The sequence below is a fragment of the Lagenorhynchus albirostris genome, chromosome 14, assembly GCF_949774975.1.
Source record: "Lagenorhynchus albirostris chromosome 14, mLagAlb1.1, whole genome shotgun sequence".
Lineage (NCBI taxonomy): Eukaryota > Metazoa > Chordata > Mammalia > Artiodactyla > Delphinidae > Lagenorhynchus > Lagenorhynchus albirostris.
This window is the reverse complement of record NC_083108.1, coordinates 81,237,349-81,257,095: the sequence shown is the minus strand read 5'-3', so window position 1 is coordinate 81,257,095 and position 19,747 is coordinate 81,237,349. Positions and strand designations below refer to the sequence as shown.

The window sequence follows — 19,747 nt, the reverse complement described above, 5'->3', positions numbered from 1 at the left end:
GCGGAGCACAGGCTCCGGACGCGCAGGCTCAGCGGCCATGGCTCACGGGCCCAGCCGCTCTGCGGCATGTGGGATCTTCCCGGACCGGGGCACGAACCCGTGTCCCCTGCATTAGCAGGCGGACTCTCAACCACTGTGCCACCAGGGAAGCCCGGCAGGTGGATTCTTAACCACTGCGTTTATTTATCTTTCATATAATTATGCTTTTTGTGATGTGAAGCATTTCTGTCTCAGGTGCTTATCCTAAAATATTCTTTGAGTTTACTTAGCTGAGATGATTCCAAAGCTCTTAGCAAGAGTTTTTATCTCATTGCCACTGTATTAGGTAAGAAAAGCTAGCTGCTGTAGCAAACTCCATTAATTTTAATGACTTAAATGGATGAAAGTTTATTTTCAGTTATGGAAAAGTCCAGGGTAGGTATTTTCTGATGGGGGAATGAAGAGAAGTGATACAGGGATTCAAGCTTCTTCCGAGTTGTGATCACATTGTCTTCCATCCATGCTTTTGAGGTTGCCCTGCTCATCTCCATCAAGCCACCGGAAGGGCCAAGAATAGGAAGATATTATGGGGGAGGCCTAGAAGTGCACACAGCCCAGGCACTGCTCTCATTCCATTGGCTAGGACTCAAGTCACGTGGTCACCCTGAACTGCAAAGGGAGCTGGGAAACGAGGTCTGTGACTCCTGGAAGAGAAAGAAGTCGGCTTGGTGAACACCTAGCCTCTCCCCATGGGTACCCACTTCTCACTGCTGACACTGGCCTGTTGGTTTCATGTTCCTGTGCACATAGCACAGTAGAGTCTGCTTCCTCACTCCCTGGTTGCAGCCCATTTTACTGTGGCTCCAAAAAAGTCATTAAAATTTTTTTTCCTGCTTCAGAAACAAAGATTAAAAGCTGCCAGTAATCCCATCACCTAGAGATAATTACTGTTAATCCTTTATTACATTTCCTTCCAATTTAAGAATGTTTAACCTCTTAGAAGTAATAATAAAATGTCACTAATTCTTACTGTGTGCTGGCTTGAAAATTCCAGAACTCATGGGGGTGGGGGGAGGGAACCACAGCAATGACAACAATCTGGCGATTTTGACTTTCTTAGCAAAGATACACTATTGTGGAGCTGTGGTGAGGCTTTGTACTTGTGGCTTTGTACTTTGTACTTGTGTACTTGTGAACCTCTAGCTTACACATTATAATCCTTATTCCTCTTAGTCAGTAAATGTTGGGATCGGTGAAGTTAGCGATGTGGTAGAGTGGCAAGACCAAGGTGATATCTTAAGTTTATGATTTACATCCTACTCAGTTTTCAGAATTCTTAAATATAGCTTAATTTTCCAGGACAGAATACTAAGGAAAGGTGTTTGAAACTGAACTGAAATAAAAACTTGCAAACTTGAAGTATATAAAAAATACCTTCCTGGTGGTGAACTGGATACTTAACTTTAGGTGGATGAGCTTTTCTCTGCTCACCTGCATTGCCTGTGCTGGTCAGTAGTGGAGAATGATGCTGCTTAATTTTACATGGGAGGATACTTCCTTGGGAGAAGGTGCATGTTTGGGGTCATCAGCTCCAGGTTCAGGATTATGGAACCTTCTGGTTTTTCTTTAACGTGGTGAGGTTGCATCCTAGAGGCGGACAGGCATCAGAATCGCTGTTTGTGATGCCGGCATTGTGACCTCACAGCCAGGATTGCTCACAGCGTTTGCCCAACTTCTGCCCGGATATGAGGTGAGGGCTGGCAGACAGTCTGCAATTCTGCAGACGCCACGAGGTACCGGTTTGTTCCATTTTGCTAGATTTGTGTCGACTTTTCTGCAACTTCACTAGATAAAAAGTAAAGATATGGACATTGGGCTCTCTGTAATTTATTGAAAAATAATGTATAATGATAAGAATATCACTGTTTTAAAGTATCCTCTGGCAGGAGATTTGAAAATAGAAAACTCAGCAGTAGAGCAGAAGTATTTTGCTGTGTGAATAGGTATGTAGATAACCAGTGGCTCAATCAGCTATGAAATTTGCTGTCAATTTTCCCGTTCCCTGCAAATAAACATAATATTTTTGCTCTGTGAAAATGTATATATAGCACTAGACAAGTAACAATTTGGAATGATTAGACTTGGTTTGTCAGTGGTATAAATTAATCACCCAGAGGCCTAAATTCTGATATATCATAATTGAGAGGTTGTCACCATTTGGTTTTGAATATATTGTTTTGCTCTTTTTTTTTTTAACTTTTAATTTTTATTTATTTATTTATGTTTGGCTGTGTTCGGTCTTCGTTTCTGTGCGAGGGCTTTCTCTAGTTGCGGCAAGCAGGGGCCACTCTTCGTCGCGGTGCGCAGGCCTCTCACTGTTGTGGCCTCTCGTTGTGGAGCACAGGCTCCAGACGCGCAGGCTCGGTAGTTGTGGCTCACGGGCCTAGTTGCTCCACGGCATATGGGATCTTCCCAGACCAGGGCTCAAACCCATGTCCCCTGCATTGGCAGGCAGATTCTCAACCACTGCGCCACCACAGAAGCCCCTGCTTTGCTCTTTGTACTTGTTTTAGTGGAAGTTGGAAGAAGAGGTGTTGGTTCACACAGATATACAGAAATCTAGTCTCTGAGGGTTAATACATAATATAATTTTCTTAAGGATTGTCCTCCTTTAAACAAATTTCAAGGACCTCTGTGTTCCTGTGTGCTGGGTGCAAGCACTTGATAAATTATTCCCTCCTTTTTTTTTTTTTTTTTGGCTGCACGACATGTGGGAATCTTAGCTCTCCGACTAGGGATTGAACCCGTGCACCCTGCATTAGAAGCATGGAGTCTTTAACCACTGGACCGCCAGGGAGGGCCCCCTCCTAGTTTTTTATTTAAGTAGATATTGGACCCTTTTCCTAAGTTTGATTCCCATGAGTTGAGAGATGAAGTGGGCAAAATCTTTTTGTTGTTGTTACTGCTTTTTTCCCCGAAAAGCATGTCAGTATTCGAGAGACTCAACATCCCAGTTTCTGAAGTAGACCTCTTTTTTAAAGCATTGTCCTATGTATTCCCTATTTTTTCCCCTCTGTAACAGTCACATGTTCCTATTTTCCTAAACACACATGACCTAGAGTCTTAAAACATTTACTTTCTTTGAGACTAGGAGGCTTTTTTAGATTTGCTTGGTGTGTTCCCTTCCAGATGTGTCGGATAAGTCTCTTTCAATTGGCTTTTCAGAAATGAGTCGTCCTGTACACGTAGGTCATAGACACTCAAAATTGCCAATTTAAAGTCAGTTTTATCTATGGGGACAATATTTAACTGCTTTAGATCAGTTTTCAATATTGAAAGCATTTCTGTGCTTTCAGCATATTTTTTAAAAATAAATTTATATATTTTTGGCTGCATTGGGTCTTCGTTGCTGTGCGCGGCTTTCTCTAGTTGCGGCGAGCGGGGCTACTCTTCGTTGCGGCACGTGGGCTTCTCATTGCGGTGGCTTCTCTTGCTGTGGAGCACGGGCTCTAGGTGTGTGGGCTTCAGTAACTGTGGCATGTGGGCTCAGTAGTTGTGGCTCGCGGGCTCTAGAGTGCAGGCTCAGTAGTTGTGGCGCACGGGCTTAGTTGCTCTGCGGCACGTGGGATCTTCCCGGACCAGGGCTCGAACCCGTGTCCCCTGCATTGGCAGGCAGATTCTTAACCGCTGTGCCACCAGGGAAGCCTTCAGCATATATTCTTATGCAGGGAGAATAGAACTGAATCTTTAACCTTTGAATTTTCATTCACTTTGCAAGACCTCTTCATGGAAGGGTTATCAGGATGGGGTCTGAATGGTGGTGGGTGTTAGCAGACGGGGAGTGATCCCAGAGGCATCTTGAAATGACACTGTGGCAGTTTCCTGAGGTGGCTGGAGCAGTACCTGCTCTCTGTGTCTTGCATAAAGTGTTAGGTGGCAGTAGCGTCACCTCCAAACTGGGGCTTCATTAGTAGGGTCTTTTCTCCCTACTAACTAACTAACATCCTAACTAACTAACATCCAGTTAAACTAACAAGCAGATAAAGTAAAATTTTTCTTTATCTGGATGTTTTCAATGTTCTTACCTTTATGAGGCAGATGATAGGTGATTGCTTATTAAACTGCTTATTAAAAGGGATAACCGCAGTAAGCATATATTCTGTGTTTTGAGAAGGTTATAGTCTTGAACAGTATCTTTGACCTCTGAAAATTTGTTTGTTTAGAATGGGAGAGTGATTTGTATGTAATTTCCTGTCCAGTGATGTGTCGTGAGAGAGGTTCTTTCTGAGAGGAAAGTGGGGTGCTTGGACTCAGAAATAGTAATAGCTAGTATCTGTGGCGTTTTCTGTGTCGCGGCATTGTTTTAATCTCATGAAACCTCCCCAGATGCCTGTATTTTCTAACACACTAGACAAATGTGTACCTGTCCTTGACTTCATAGAGGGTAGAAGAGGTTTTTTTTGGCCACACCCCTTGTGACCTGCGGGATCTTAGTTCCCGGACTAGGGATCAAACCCGTGTCCCCTGCAGTGGAAGCTCAGAGTCCTAACCACTGGACCGCCAGGGAAGTCCCAGAAGACAATTTGTTTGTTGGGTGGAAGAATAGTCCTACTTCCTGAAATCCCAACTGTGAGTAAAGCTGACATTCTCAAGAAATACAACGCACATTTCTTTTTAAGAAATACCAAAGAGGATAGGTCTTTTAAGGTTATTTGCTTCCCTGAAATAAATATCTTGCCCTTTTATATTTGTTACTTAGATCAGATCTCTGAGTTAAATCACAAACAGAGGCTGTTAATCTAGTTCAAAATTTTTGCTTATTCCAGGCTTGGCTTTATTGTCTTCTTAAAATAAACCTGTAAGTTACACAGAAACAAACAAACAAACAAAACTGTTCCTCTGGTGTTGATGTTTGGCAACAAAGCTTCCTGTTTTTAGGTGGAAATGTAACCCTTTCACTGAGAGGGGAGGGAGGCAGAAGGGACTGTGTAGCTGAGCTGCCAGTGGCCTGGGGCTCTTCTCCCTGCTACATAGTTGGCTCTTGGAAGTAGGTCTCTCTCTGTCTCCCATTTGAGAATGTACAGAGCAAAACAGTAGCTATTGTTGACTATTCAGAAATGAGTTGTTAAGTTCTAGAGATGAACATTTTACAAACGGTTTTTGGCTTGAAAAATATTAGAACTATGGCATCAGTCAGTGGTGTAGATAAAGGATTCTGGGGGTTCGTGTGTGTGGTATATGTTGCAATCTTATAGTTTGGAAGGTGGGATAATAAAGTGCTGTGACTGACTTAAAAATAGAAGAAAAAAATACACCAGAACTTAGTTTTTTCATTTAGGGAGGTGTTGTTCATTAATTATAGTGATAAGCCATTCATGAATCCTTTTTCGAACTGTTGGAATTGGCCCGTATGCCTTGGATGAATTTTTGCTGTGTTCAGTAGCTGCACATCATTATATTTTTGAGGTTTTTGGATTCAAGTTTTGGAAACAGCTAGTAGTGTTTTAAGAGCCAAGTCCAAAGAAGAGTATTGAGATGGTCACTGTCGCCTTGGTTCACTAATAAAGTGAAACTTATAAACTGTCTCTGAAGTTATTTCTAAAAGAAGAGTTAAGGGGGCTTCCTTGGTGGTGCAGTGGTTAAGAATCCGCCTGCCAATGCAGGGGACACGGGTTCGAGCCCTGGTCTGGGAAGATCCCACGTTGCCGCGGAGCAACTAAGCCCGTGCACCACAACTACTGAGACTGCGCTCTAGAGCCCGCGAGCCACAACTACTGAAGCCCGCGAGCCTAGAGCCCATGCTCCGCAACGAGAGAAGCCACTGCAGTGAGAAACCCGTGCACCACAACAGAGTAGCCCCCACTCGCCGCAACTAGAGAAAGCCCGCCCGCAGGAACAAAGACCCAATGCAGCCAAAAATAAATAAAATTAATTTTTAAAAAATTAAAAAATAAAAAAAATAAAAGAAGAGTTAAAAATATTTTGACCAAAGCAGTATTATTCAAATAAACTTACCATTTCCTCAGGTGGTCACTTTGAAGGACACTGTTCATTTGGCAGTAGAGGGTTCCTGGAGGTTCTAGCACAGTGCTATCCATTAGAACTTTCTGTGATGGTGGAAATTATTCTATACGTTGCATTGTGGCTCTTGAGCACTTGAAGTGTGGCTGGTGTGACTGAGGAACTGAATTTTTAACTTGATTACATTTTAAAAGAATTTAAAGTGGCTAGTGGCTCCCATATTGGAGAGTGCAGACCTAGAATATTTAGCTTTCAGCCTGACTTGTAAACTGGGGTGAGCAGCTTATGCTAAGATACCAAAAGTTATCGAGGCAAAGTAGGCTGTGGAATATCTGATCCCCCTCCCCTCCCGCAGTGCGAAGAGTAGTAGAGAAGTCTGCAATTTGTCATTTGTGTTCAGTGGTATCCAATCTTTACAGCCTCTCCAAGTTTATCCTTGCTAAGGTGTTATCCGAAGGGTTTTAGATGAGAACCTTTCTTTGTATTTGCAATTTAATTATCGTCTTCTGATGCTCATGGTTCTTCCCTGAAATTTAAGACCTACCCCCGCAGCCAGCCCCCGGCCGTTACAAACAGCCATGGTTGGAGTGAATAAAGACTCGGCATGCCACTGGAAAAGGGGCTGCCAACCTTAGGTTTAAATCTTTGCTTGGTAATGGTGGTTAGGTTAAGATAACTGAAATGGACAAATGGAATACATATAGGGCCTAAAGGGAAACTGTAGACATCTTTTATCTTGTACCAGTGGAGTCTTAAAGGTTTGTTTTGGTTTTTTTTTGGCTACACCTCGTGGCTTGTGGGATCTTATTCCCCAACCAGGGATTGAACCCCGGCAACGGCAGTGAAATCTCAGAGTCCTAGCCAGTGGACTGCCAGGGAATTCCCTCTAAGGCTCTTTATTTATTTATTTTATTGGAGTATACTTGCTTTACAACGTCGTGTGCATAGTGAAGCAACCCAGCCATATGCATACACACATCCGCTCCCTCCCCACCCCCCCAACCCACCCGACTAGACCATCACCCTCTAAGGCTCTTTAAAGTCTCCTTTTCATTTAACTTTCTAAATTGATTTCTTACAAGAATCTAATGTTAGCCATGCTGAGCGTCTCATTGTCTTATTCACATGCTTTATACCTTTCCTCTCCCTTCCTCGGTCTTTTCTGAAATTTTTCTCTCTGCCTTTTAAAAATTCCTGACTGCCAACAGCTGTTGCTTTCCTTTGACACAAAAGTTGCATTGTGTTCTTAGTTATTTTTCATATATGTGGGTCTTTTCTCTCCAACTGCATCATAAATTCTTGAGCTTATGCCTGTGTCATATATTTTTCTGTCACCTGTAGCAAGCACCAAGAATAACTTTTTAAAATATTGGGGAAGACATATGGGAACATATGTATATGTATAACTGATTCACTTTGTTATAAAGCAGAAACTAACACACCATTGTAAAGCAATTATACCCCAATAAAGATGTTAAAAATATATATATATATATTGGGTATATCCCAACTGGTTTGTAAACTCATTTAAACAATTGAGACTATTTTTCTCATTTTTTTTGTAGTGAGCATAGTTTATAAAGTGTCATGAGGGATATAATGACTAAAATACAGTTTCTCCCCCGAGGGCATTTGTAACCTGTAGAATCGATAGGCCGTGTACAGCCAGCTCAATGTGCTAGGTGATAGGAAAGAGATACAGACTCAGCTCTATGGGAAATTGAAGGAGGAACACATTTTCATTGGAGAAGGTTTTGTGGGCTGGCTGTATCCCTGAATTTGCCCTTGAGTAAAGTTTCAGCAGATGAAAATAACTAGGCTTGGAAAGGGCATTCAAGGCTGAGTGAAAAACCTGAAACAAAAGCATAGAGTGAAAGCACCAGGGCTTCTGTAGGGGTATTTGCCAAATCGATCATGTGGGTGATTCATGTGCATGTAATTGAGAAAATGAACCTCTGATCTTATCAGTTGTTCAGCAGTGTTTCTCCAACGTTAGCCTCAGAATTACCAGAAGGGCTTAAAATGCAGATAGCTGGCCCCCCCTCCAGAGTTCGTTTCAGTAGGTTTGGGGAGGGTCCCCAATTATTTGCATTTTTAGTAAGTTCCCAGGTGACACTGCTGCACATTTTGAAAAGTGCTGATTCAGAGCTCCGGTCCATCTGATATCTGCCTTAGAGAAATGTCTGTCTTACGTATGCAAATACCCCAGTGTCAGTGCATCATCGTGTTCATGTTGCTTATGTACACACATCTGGTCTTCCTGTAGATTGTAAGTTCAGGCTCCTTACATCACTTAACCCCTAGCACAGTGCTGTATCAGTGGTAATACAGTAGTAAATCCTGTGCTTGCTAACTTGGCATCCAGATCTAAAATTATCCGAACAAGAAGCACATGCTTTTGGGAGGCCTTATAAACTGGGAAGCCCTTTGTGACTCAAAATGTAAAGCAAAAATGCCTATAGCAGCAGTTCTCAAACTTTTTTCCTTAGGACCCCTTTACATCCTTAAAAATTATTGAGGTCTCCAAAGAGTTTTTATTTGTAGGTTTTATCTATTGATATTTACCATACTAGGAAGTAAAACTGAAAATATTTTAAAATATTTATTAATTCATTAGACATAAACCCATACATGTTACATTTCTTTAATGAAGAATAACTATTTTCTAAAGTAAAAAATTTAATGAGAAGATGGCATTGTTTTACATTTTTGCAAATCTCTCTAAATGTCTGGCTTTAACAGAAGAAAAGCTTAATAGAAGTGAACTCCTGCATTTAATCTATAGTGATACTTTTTTTAAAAAATAAATTTATTTATTTATTTTTGGCTGTGTTGGGTCTTTGTTGCTGCACGCAGGCTTTCTCTAGTTGAGGCGAGCAGGGGCTACTCTTCCTTGTGGTGGGCGGACTTCTCATTGAGGTGGCTTCTCTTGTTGTGGAGCACGGTCTCTAGGTGCGTGGGCTTCAGTAGTTGTGGCGCACGGGTTTAGTTGCTCCGCAGCATGTGGGATCTTCCCGGACCAGGGCTCGAACCCGTTTTCCCTGCATTGGTAGGCCGATTCTTAACCACTGTGCCACCAGGGAAGTCCCTATACATTGTTTTTGTTTTTTAATATATTTTTTTAATATATTTTTTTTATACATTGTTTTGATTGAAGTACATGAAGAAAATTGGCCTCACAGATTTATAGGAAAGGAAGAGCATTTTCAGATAATTATGGATTTTCTTCTTTAATACTACTCCAGGGCTTCCCTGGTGGCACAGTGGTTAAGAATCCGCCTGCCAATGCAGGGGACACAGGTGGGATCTTCCTGGAACAGGAAGATCCCACATGCTGCAGAGCAACTAAGCCCGTGCGCCACAAGTACTGAGGCCCACATGCCACAACTACTGAAGCCAGCACACCTAGAGCCTGTTGTCTGCAACAAGAGAAGCCACCGCAATGAAGAGTAGCCCCTGCTCGCGGCAACTAGAGAAAAGCCTGTGCCCAACAACGAAGACCCAACACACCAAAAATAAATAAATGAAATAAACTTATGTATAAAAAAATACTACTCCAAAAACTTGATAGTCTGTAGTTTCTTAAAGGTGGCATCTCAAACTATATGAATGAACTTTTATTGTTACGTAAAAATCCATTGGTCTAATTTGTGCTTTGAATGAACCCTTAACCCATATGGAATTTTGTAACATTATACATTTCTGGTTGGAAAATATTGATTTACTGAGTTATGAGATCTTCCAAACATTGGCACATTAAAAATTATGTTTATTAACACCATCGATCTCATCAGAAAAATCTGTAGTATTGCGAAGCTCTCAAGCTCACAGCAGAGGATAGGTTTTCAAAAATTCTTTCTCTTGAAAGCTTAAATTTTATCATTGTCAACAAATAGTTGTTTTCCTTGAAGTGACAGGCTCACATAGTTCATTTTCAAGAAAATGTCTGCTGGAGATACCGAGTCTGAGTAACCACAGCTTGTCAGGGATTCTTTCAGGTGGAAATGGTGTTCCGTGAACAGAGTGGCTGTTGAGCTTGCCCCTCAGTTGCACGTGTGCTTTTTATTGAGACGATCATTGTGCAGGGGTGTGCAGCAGAAGGGGTTCACGTGGACTTCCCATTTTGTTACTCAGAATATTAAAAAGGCACATATTCAAGGTTGAAATTTAATAAAATTATTCATTTTTATGCTTTATCAAGTGCTTTATCACATTCTTAAGTGAAAGTAGTTTTTTTTTTTTCCTGGAAGCACTGAATACAGAAAAGAATAGTACAGTGTGCCTCTACTGCCTTGCTTATGGCATCTACACTTTTTACCCACTATTGCTTCTGTAAATGTCAACATTGCAGGAGAAGGCAAGTCACGTCTTAGCAATATTATGAAAATAGTTTTGACTCCCTGAACGGGTCGCTGGGTGCCCTAGGCATGCAGGGCTCACACTTAGAGAACTGCTGCGTTAAAGTAACAAAAATCAGGGTTGGCAGGACCGCCTGTCTCTGTGTCACTCCTGTCTTAGAGATCTTACCCTCCACTTTGTAAGCTCAGAAACTCTTTTTTTTAAATCCATATACTCAGAGATTAGACTCATACTAACAAATTCAGAGATTGAAGTTTATAAAATATAACTTTGTGTATTTATAATGAGTGAAATGCCAAAAGGCACAATTCCCTTTGGTCGCTCTTAGAAACCCAACCCACACGTGAGCAGAGGATTTTGGAGCACTGTCTCAAATGTCCTTCAATGCTGATTTTCACCCAGCTTTTCCAAGTCTGCTCCATAGACGCCCTATGTTTATTTTCCAGAGAACCTTTTCCCAGGGTGAGTAAAATACACATTTTCTTTTTAACTCTTTCTCTAGACTTCTTGGGCCGTGCCTCTTTTTAATTTGGCAATGCACAGTCACCTTTATTCCTCCTTCTGGTGTATTTCACGTTATGTTCAATTACTCAACATGAAGTGTATGTGTATACGTATATAAGAATCTGCAGTTCAGCAAGATCCCCAGGAGATCTGTGTGCACATAATGAACAATGGAGTGAATACCCATGTACACCCCACCCAGTCTAAGACATTGAACATTACCATTATGTTGACTTTCGATGTTGTTTTTATAACTGATTATTAGAAAACATAGCATCATTTTTTTGTTAAATTTTAGGTTCATCATGTTTAGGTTGCTTTCTTCACAAATCCACTTTTTTTTTTTTTTAAGTACACTGCCTCTTAACTACAATGTAAGACAGATAATTTTATACTTAACTATTCATCTCTGTACTGCTGGGTTCATCTGCTAATTGAGCCCAATTCCAAACTCTTTAACTTGGCCTTCTATAGGTCATGTTTGTGATTATCAGTCTTCTCTCTCTGTCACCAGCCTCTTCTCTGAACAGTCTCTTTCGCTCCTTGCCTTGTGTAGAACTTGGCTGGTCTCTGAAGACGTTGTTTCCCCTGCAGCCCTCTCAAGGGCCTACCTCAGACTTGACCGTGTTGTTTGATGCTGTAAATGGCTGCTTCTCAGGCCTTCAAAAACCGCAGCCCCTTCGAGGCTCTACCATGCTGATATCCACTGGCCTCCGCCTCTTCCCTTCACGCCTTATAGCTTCTGCCTCCTTGCTATCCACATCTCCTCCTCCAGTCCCTGTATTTTAGACTCCCACAGTCCTACCAGTAATCCCTTCAGCGCTCAGGCCTCTGAGTTCCATCCCCACGGTCAGAGCCTTCAAGCTTCTCACTCTAAACACCACCTCTGATCCACTGACCCCTTGCTACTCAAAGGGGAGGGGGTGTCCTCAAAATGGCAGGATTAATATCCTCTGGGAGTGTTGGAAAGCAGAATCTGAGGCCCCGCCCCAGAGTTACCAAGTCAGAATCTGCAGTTTAACAAGATCCCCAGGAATTCCCTGGTGGTGCAGTGATTCAGAATCCGCCTGCCAACGCAGGGGACATGGGTTTGAGCCCTGGTCCGGGAAGATCCCACATGCCGCGGAGCAGCTAAGCCCGTGCGCCACAACTACTGAGCCTGCACACCTGGAGCCTGTGCTCCGCAACAAGAGATGCCACCGCAATGAGAAGCCCGAGCACTGCAACGAAGAGTAGCTCCCGCTTGCCACAACTAGAGAAAGCCCTCGCGCAGCAGTGAAGACCCAACGCAGCCAAAAATAAATAAAATAAATACATTAAAAGAAAAAAAAAAGATCCCCAGATTTGTATGCACATTTGAGTATCCAGTGTCTTCATTGTGACAATCCTTCATCCTCTCTGAGACCTCTGATCCAATTTTTCACTCTGACCCCACGCTGTCTTCACTTCCCTTTTTACTCATCTCAGATTCCCAGTGCCATTTTAATCACTCCTATAAAACACTCCTTTAAAATCACCATCACCTCCCTTGCTTTTCCCTTCTAATTTAACTGGCAGAATTTTGATTGTAGTTGAACTTAGCTATCTATCTTCCTCATATCTGTGCCTGAGCAGAAGCTTGTTATTAGAGAAAAAATAACGGGAGACTGGTTTCACTTTAAATTCATGACCACGAGCCTCACGTGTACTTGGGCTGCTTGGCGTTCCTTCTACATTTCCCTAGTAAGCTCCTGTTTCTCTGCTCAAAGACAAATATTTTTGTGTGTTCAGCACTCTCTCTGAGCCTCCCAGTGGTTTCTCCTTTCCTGCTTACCCCACCGGCCAGTGAGAAAATGGAAGAGTACCTTTTACATTGTAGTTTCTCAGGAAATATTTGTTGAATGAATGGATGACCATCTTGTGGGAAGATTTCCTTCAGAGAGTGAATCTGTTCAGCAAAGTACCAGGTCCCAAAAGCGCCAGCACTAATTTGATTGACCTTGGGAAAGTCACTTACCTTCTCAGACCTTAATTCTCTTTGTCTGTGAATGGGCATAAAGATATTTGTTCACCTACCTTCGCAGCTATTTTGAGACACAAATAAGGCAGGGTTTTTTTTTTTTTTTTTTTTTTGCAGTACGCGGGCCTCTTACTGCTGTGGCCTCTCCCGTTCCGGAGCACAGGCTCCGGACGCACAGGCTCAGCGGCCATGGCTCACGGGCCCAGCCGCTCTGCGGCATGTGGGATCCTCCTGCACCGGGGCACGAACCCGTGTCCCCTGCATCGGCAGGCGGACTCTCAACCACTGCGCCACCAGGGAAGCTCCAGTGAATTGATTTTTTAAAGCAAGCCTGACTTGGCATTCATTAATAATGCATGAAGAAGAAACTTAAATTGGAAGATTTAAAAACCAACATTGTTGGGTTTTAGTTTTATTTATTTTTTAAATGAAGAATTTTTATTCATCAAAAAACCATGAGGAGAAAGAAAAATAATCAGAGGAGAGGATATTTACAACAGATGTAACTCAATAATGATTAGTACCAAGAATATATACAAATCAATGAGTAAAAGACAGCTGGCATGAACACAACAGAGACAAGTTTTGAATGGGCACTTTTCAAAAGAAGAATTGCAGTGACCAATGAACGCAGGCACATGCTCAAATTTGTTCCTAATTAGAGAAATGCAAAATAAACCCACAGTGAATGTCTCAGCATCACACTGGCCAAAGTTAAAGTCTGGCAATATCAAGTGTTGGTGAACTGGAACTCATACACAGCAGGGGAAAAGGAGAGGGATATTAAATGTTAAAGATGTGCCTACCTCATAATCCAGCAGTTAAACTCCTAGGTAAATGCCCTACAGAAATGTGTTTATGTGCACAAAGATGCTCGTTGCAGCATTGCTTACAGTAGCCAAAAACTGAAATCACTGTAGAAGTATCCGTCGCAGTAAAATAAAGTGGTACTAAGGAAATGGCACATCATACAGTAATGAAAATGAATAAATCACACCAACACGCAAATTGTATAAGCAATGTTGAGTGAAAGATACCAGACACAACGTACAGTGTGATTCCATTTTTATACGTCAAAAGTAGGCAGAACAAACTAATCATATTGTTGCACAGCGGTAAAACTATTTTCTAAAAGGGGAGTATTGCCATAAAGTCAGAATAGTAGTTACCTCTGGGAGACAAAGGTGAGGCTGGAGGGGACACACAGGGAGATTTTGGAGTGCTGGCAGTGGCTTTTCTGCATCTGGTTTGTGATTACATAGCTGTTTGCTTCACCCATTAAACTGCGTATCTGTTTTATGTACATATCTGTTTTATGTACTTTTCTGTATATTTTACAAAATTTAAAAGAATGAGAGAGAACTTGTACTATGAAATATTAACAGTGATTAGAGCCATAATTATTAAAATAGTGTGGAAAACTAGAAGGCCCAGAAATAGGTCCAAGACACAAAAAACACAGAGTGTTTTTTTAAATTGCTCCTAATTCTCTTATTGAGACAGACCAGATTTTTCTCCTTCATTAGATCTTGGTCACAGTTCCCTGCTTTGGGATTCAAGTGGCTCAGATGGACCAAGAGCTAGAGGCATGAAGATTAGACGACAGAAGACATAAGACTTTGGGTTTATGACCGTTCTTGGGTTCCTGATAGCCACACACGCCTCTGTTTCTTAGGCCGAGGCTTTAGGTTGGCCAGTGTTTTGTGAGCTTAGCATGTTGAGCTGCAAGGTTTGAAACTGGCTGAGGCTGGCCTAGTCGCTAGTGGCAGTTTTCAGAATTTCTCTTTAGGGAGGCGTGCTTGACCTGAGCCCAAGAATTCACTGTTTAGCCCGAGTGAAATATTTTAAGGAGTACTTCATCCTCTCTTCTCACCGCTGTAGTAGCTTTTCCAGGACGATCGTGCTTCCTTTGTTCTGTCCTTAACTACCTGATCCTTGTCACTTTATGATATTGGACCAGGGTGAAGAGTAGCCAACACGCAAGACCCCATGGTAATCTCTGCACTTAGCTTGTCCCCAGCCTCCTCAGATAGTTTTGCACGAGTAAATAGCCTAGAGGAGACTCAGTGAAACCCTCCACCTGTCTAAGGCAGTAGCAGGAGCGGGTAGCTCTGCTTGCGGCTTACACACTGTATAGTGAGGGTCTGGCAGTAAGGCATGTGGTTTCAAATCCGACTCTGAGTTAGAACCACCCGGCCTGGCACACAGACTCCCAGCACACTGCCACCATCCTGGCAGTGAGGGTGATGGTGGTGACAGGAGCCCGGGAATTTTGTATTAATACCCAGGATCGGCAACCCCTGTCTTCAGGCACACAGCAGTGCTTTCTCTGTTAATCCCAGTCTTCCCCCAAGCCACACGACTTACCTTTGACTTTGTAAAAAACACTTTATGCTGTTTTGGACCCTCCTGAGAACCATGGGGAGTCTTCAGAGTGAGCCTCATGGGGCTACTGTCGTGGTTTGATTTCCGTTCAGTCTGATTATCTTTGGGTTTTTTTTTGTTTGTTTGTTTGTTTGAAGATATTTTGATGTGGACCATTTGTAAAATCTTTATTGAGTTTGTTACAGTATTGCTTCTGTTTTTATGTTTTGGTTTTTTGGTTTTTTGGCCTCGAGGCATGTGGGAATCTTAGCTCCCTGACCAGGGATCGAACCTGTACCCCGCTATTGGAAGGCAAAGTCTTAACCACTGGACCACCAGGGAAGTCCCAGTCTGATTATCTTTGAATAGAAAAACTTAGATGGCTATATTAGTTTCCTGGGGCCGCCATAACAAGTGACCACCACAAACCAGGTGGCTTAGGACAACAGATTTGTTCTCTTACAGATCTGGAGGCCATAAGTCAGAGATCAAAGTATCACCAGGGTTGGTTCCTTCTGGAGGCTCTGAGGGAGAATCCGTCTCATGCTTCTGTCTTAGCTTCTGGTGGCTGCTGGCCATCCTTGGCTTGTAGTCACATGGCTGCAATCTCTGCCTGGGTCTTCACCTGGCTGTCTCCTCTGTGATCTCCTCTTCTAATTAGGACACTTGTCATCAGATTTAGGGCCCAGGCAGGTGATCCAGGACGAGCTAGCTCATCTCAAGATACGTAACTGAATTAACGTCTGCAAAGACTTTTCTTTCAAATAAGGTCACATGCATAGGTTCCAGATGGACATAGCTTTTGGGGAGGCCACCATTCACCTCACTACAGGGACCATAGCAGCTCCTCTGTTAGCCTTGGCCAGATTGTTTACTGATGCTTGGCATTGCTTGTAAGAGAGCCAGAGAGTGAGGTCTGTGCGTCATCATCCAAGCTCGACTACCAGAAAAAAATGCAAAATGCAGCCGTTTGAGAGAGTCAGTAAATAGCATTTTTCTCTTTGAATTTTGTTTTATTGGGTATTATGTCTAGAAATATTTTTCTGTATTCCAAAATCCCAAGGTCTTCCTCCTCTCTTAAAGAGCAAATGGCAAGGTACTGTTTTGCCTGAGCCAGAAGTTGTAGATTCATACTTGGTCTTGAGTAAATCAGAAGTTCATTGTGTTTCTGTAGATAAAACAAAGATAACTTCCTTTTAGTACTTTCCAGATACGGCTTTTTCTTACAGAGTTTGATTTGAACCTTTCTCTTGTTTAACGTATACTTGGCTTTATACTGAGTTATTGTATAATTCTGTGGATTAAACAGTATATACAGTTAATACGGGCTTGTGGTCATAAAACTTAAGCAACATAGAAGTCAATGAAGTGAAAACTCCCTTCTCTTTGCCCCATTTAGTTTGGTGCACATTTTTCTGAACCCTCTTCTATGGATTGTGTGGTTTTTAGGCACTGTACTGATCTGGTATTATTAGATACTATAAAGAAAAGTGAATATATTGCCAGCATTAGCTACTTGTCTTTAGGATAGTAAATTGCTTTTAAATCTATTTCAGCAGCATCTTCATATTTTGATATTTGGAGTTTTCTAGGTTCCTAGGTTCATTGTGGAGATGGTTATCATAAGGAAAAGTTTAGGCTGTGAAAGCTACTTTCGTTAACTCTTTCTACTTTGTTTCTCCTATAGATTCTAAACTCTTTTTATATTTTTCTCTTTGCAGATTTAACCCAGAGACTGACTCCACTATAGAAACACCCACAGTTCTATCAATGACTGGGGAAAGATAGTGGCAACAGGCAAAGGAAAAACAGCTCTGATATACTAAGGACAATGAGTATGCTAAAACCAAGCGGGCTTAAGGCCCCTACGAAAATCCTTAAGCCTGGAAGCACAGCCTTGAAGACACCTGCTTCTGGTAATGCTTTATGTTTCTCATTAACAGCAAGTTTTTCATCATATGTGAAGACTTCTATTTGAAAAATTTAAAAAGACAATCTTATAAAACTTCATATTGTTGAAAATACTTGAAAAGTTTCAATTAAAAGACATAGAATTTTATATTTAGTAGTCTTAATCAGTGAAGAGTCTATTTCGTTGATTCAGTGTAAGGTTCTGAAATAGTTGTCAAGTTAATTTCAGTGTTTGATCCTTACAGTGTTAAAGTGTTTCTTCAGTTTTTCTGCCCATGTGTCTTCCTGAACTCATCAGAACCTTTCTCTTGGGGTTTAGGGATATATAGAGAAAACAAAGACTAATCTGACTTAAAAGATATGATGACAGTCACTGACCTGAAATTGGCCATCATCATCAAGGGAGCAGGTAGTACAGTAGCTCAAGTCTGGCTCATGAGGGAAAACCTTCCCCATTTTATAGATGAACTTGTGTCTTTTATTATCGTTAACAACCTGTTCCTCATCTGTTCTCCATCTCCTCCTTCAGCATTTCCATTTCCATCCCGTAACGATCACCTAAGGTCTTTAGTAAGAGAGGCAGGAGAGAAGCATCTGATGCTTGCTTTTACCATCTTTTTATGTGATTTGTATACTATTAGATCTTATGTTTTCAGCCTTTCCAGACAGGTGCCCACCATAATCTATTAAGTACAACATTGTTTCCTCAAGTTCTTCCATAAAGACATTCATAGGTCTTCCTTGAGGGAAGGCATCTCTGGGTTTGCTTTTTTTCCCTTTTTTTTTCACTGCTGTATTCCATCCACACACCTAGAAAATTGCCTGGCACGAAACAGGAGCTCAGTAAATATGTGTTGACTCATTGGAGATCCTGAGTTATTTACATTTTATGTATCAGGATAAAACCTTTTCAGAGAGGCCATAAAACATCGTAATAGGGAAGAACCTTTTGTATTCTATTACAAGTTACTCACTAAAGGGATGTTGCCTATAAGTTTAAATTATACATAATGGCCCATCTCTTGGAACCCTGCTTCCCAGGTAATGAGCATTAAGCTAAAATACCTTTGTGTTCAGCTCACGGGAAACATCCTGACCAGGCCCACCTGTGAATGACTGCAGGGAGGAAGAAATTAACCCATGCCCTCTGGAGGCTGATGGGAACCAGGAAGTGTTTGAATTTACCCCCCCTCCCCTTTTAGTATAAAAGGAGCCCGAATTCTAACTCAGGCAGGATGGTTCTTTGGGGTCCGAGCCCGTCATCTTGTCGGTCTGCTGGCTTTCCGAATAAAGTCGTTATTCTTTGCCCCAACAGTTCGTCTCTTGGTTATCTGCCTGTTGTGTGGTGAGTAGTACGAGCTTAGACTTGGTAACAACATCTTAGAGGAAAGCTTTACTGATAAAGCAAAGGACTGTGAAGAAATGGGTTTATTTAGCCTTGGGGAAGTCAGTCAAAATTGGCATCCCCTTCTCCTCAAAATCCTTCCTCTTTTAAGACCCCTCCAAATGCCAACCCTTCTATAAGGCCTTCCACTGTTATATTTACCCCTGTTAGAATTGTCTTTTTCACTTTTAGTATTTTTCGTGCTTACCTTTTAGCACTTGAAGTCCTTGAGTCCAGGGATCATGAGTAATTCAACTTGGTTTCTCCAGTATTACTCGGCACACGTTAGGTTTTTTTAAATTAAGATTAAAGCAGCTTATTAATACTAAAACTTACACGCTTAAAAGGAAGTGATTGCCAAGGAATTCAAGACACTTTTATGAACATTGTTTTTCAGAAATTCATGCTTGCAGCACTCTGGGAAGAGTAACTGTTGATGTGCAAAGCCAGAACTGATGCTAAAAAAAAAACTGGCCCCTGTTTTTGGCAGATTATCTGTTCTATCTGAGAGCATCCACTGTCTTCGAAACAAACAAACAAGCAAAAAAACCCTCCACAAATGGAAACTCCACAGTCCCCCTTTCTATGTAGGGTAAAGAGATGTTCAGCACGCACTCTCGCTCCACTGGGCCACTCTGCTCCCCAGTCTGTGTGAGTCACTCCTGTCAGTCAGGCCTCAGACTAGATATCACCTCCTCCAGGAGGCCTTCCCTGACTGCTCTGCCCAGAGGCACTGTCTCCTTCACAGCACTTAGACCACCTGAAGTTACCTGGTGTGTGCCTTGACTGTCTGCTTTTCCACCGCTAGACTCTGAGCTCTATGAAGGCATGGACTGTGCTGTCTTGCTTTGTCCCTGGTGAAGAACGATGCCTGGGACTAGTTCCGGAGTGGTAGGAACTCAAGAAAGATGCGTAACTTGGATAAATACATTATTTCATTTAATCCTCATTCAAAGAAAAAAATCCCTCAAGATAGATATTACTACTTTCCCCTTTTACAGATGAAAAAACTAAACTAAGAGAGGTCATGGAACATCCTGAGATCACGATATGCCCAGTAAATGGCAGACATTAAGAATTCAGGCTCTCTTTGCCAGTTCACGCTAAATATTTAATAAACGCTTGCTGGGTGAATGCGTGAGTGTATTTCCAGTGTAAATATCACATTCCTGGCAGAATTTAACTCTGTCTTTACCGTAGGGTAGAGTTTGCCAAGTCGTCTTGCC

At 41.9% G+C, this 19,747-nt stretch overlaps 1 protein-coding gene across 1 annotated transcript in view; it reads left to right on the top strand.

The window, feature by feature from the left end:
- The window catches only part of CLIP1 (CAP-Gly domain containing linker protein 1), a 121,718-nt gene that overhangs the window by 16,742 nt on the left and 85,229 nt on the right, over positions 1–19,747 (top strand). The window contains 1 exon segment of the mRNA XM_060170421.1: positions 16,948–17,142. Coding sequence (XP_060026404.1) covers positions 17,058–17,142 — 85 coding nt within the window. The 5' untranslated portion in view covers positions 16,948–17,057.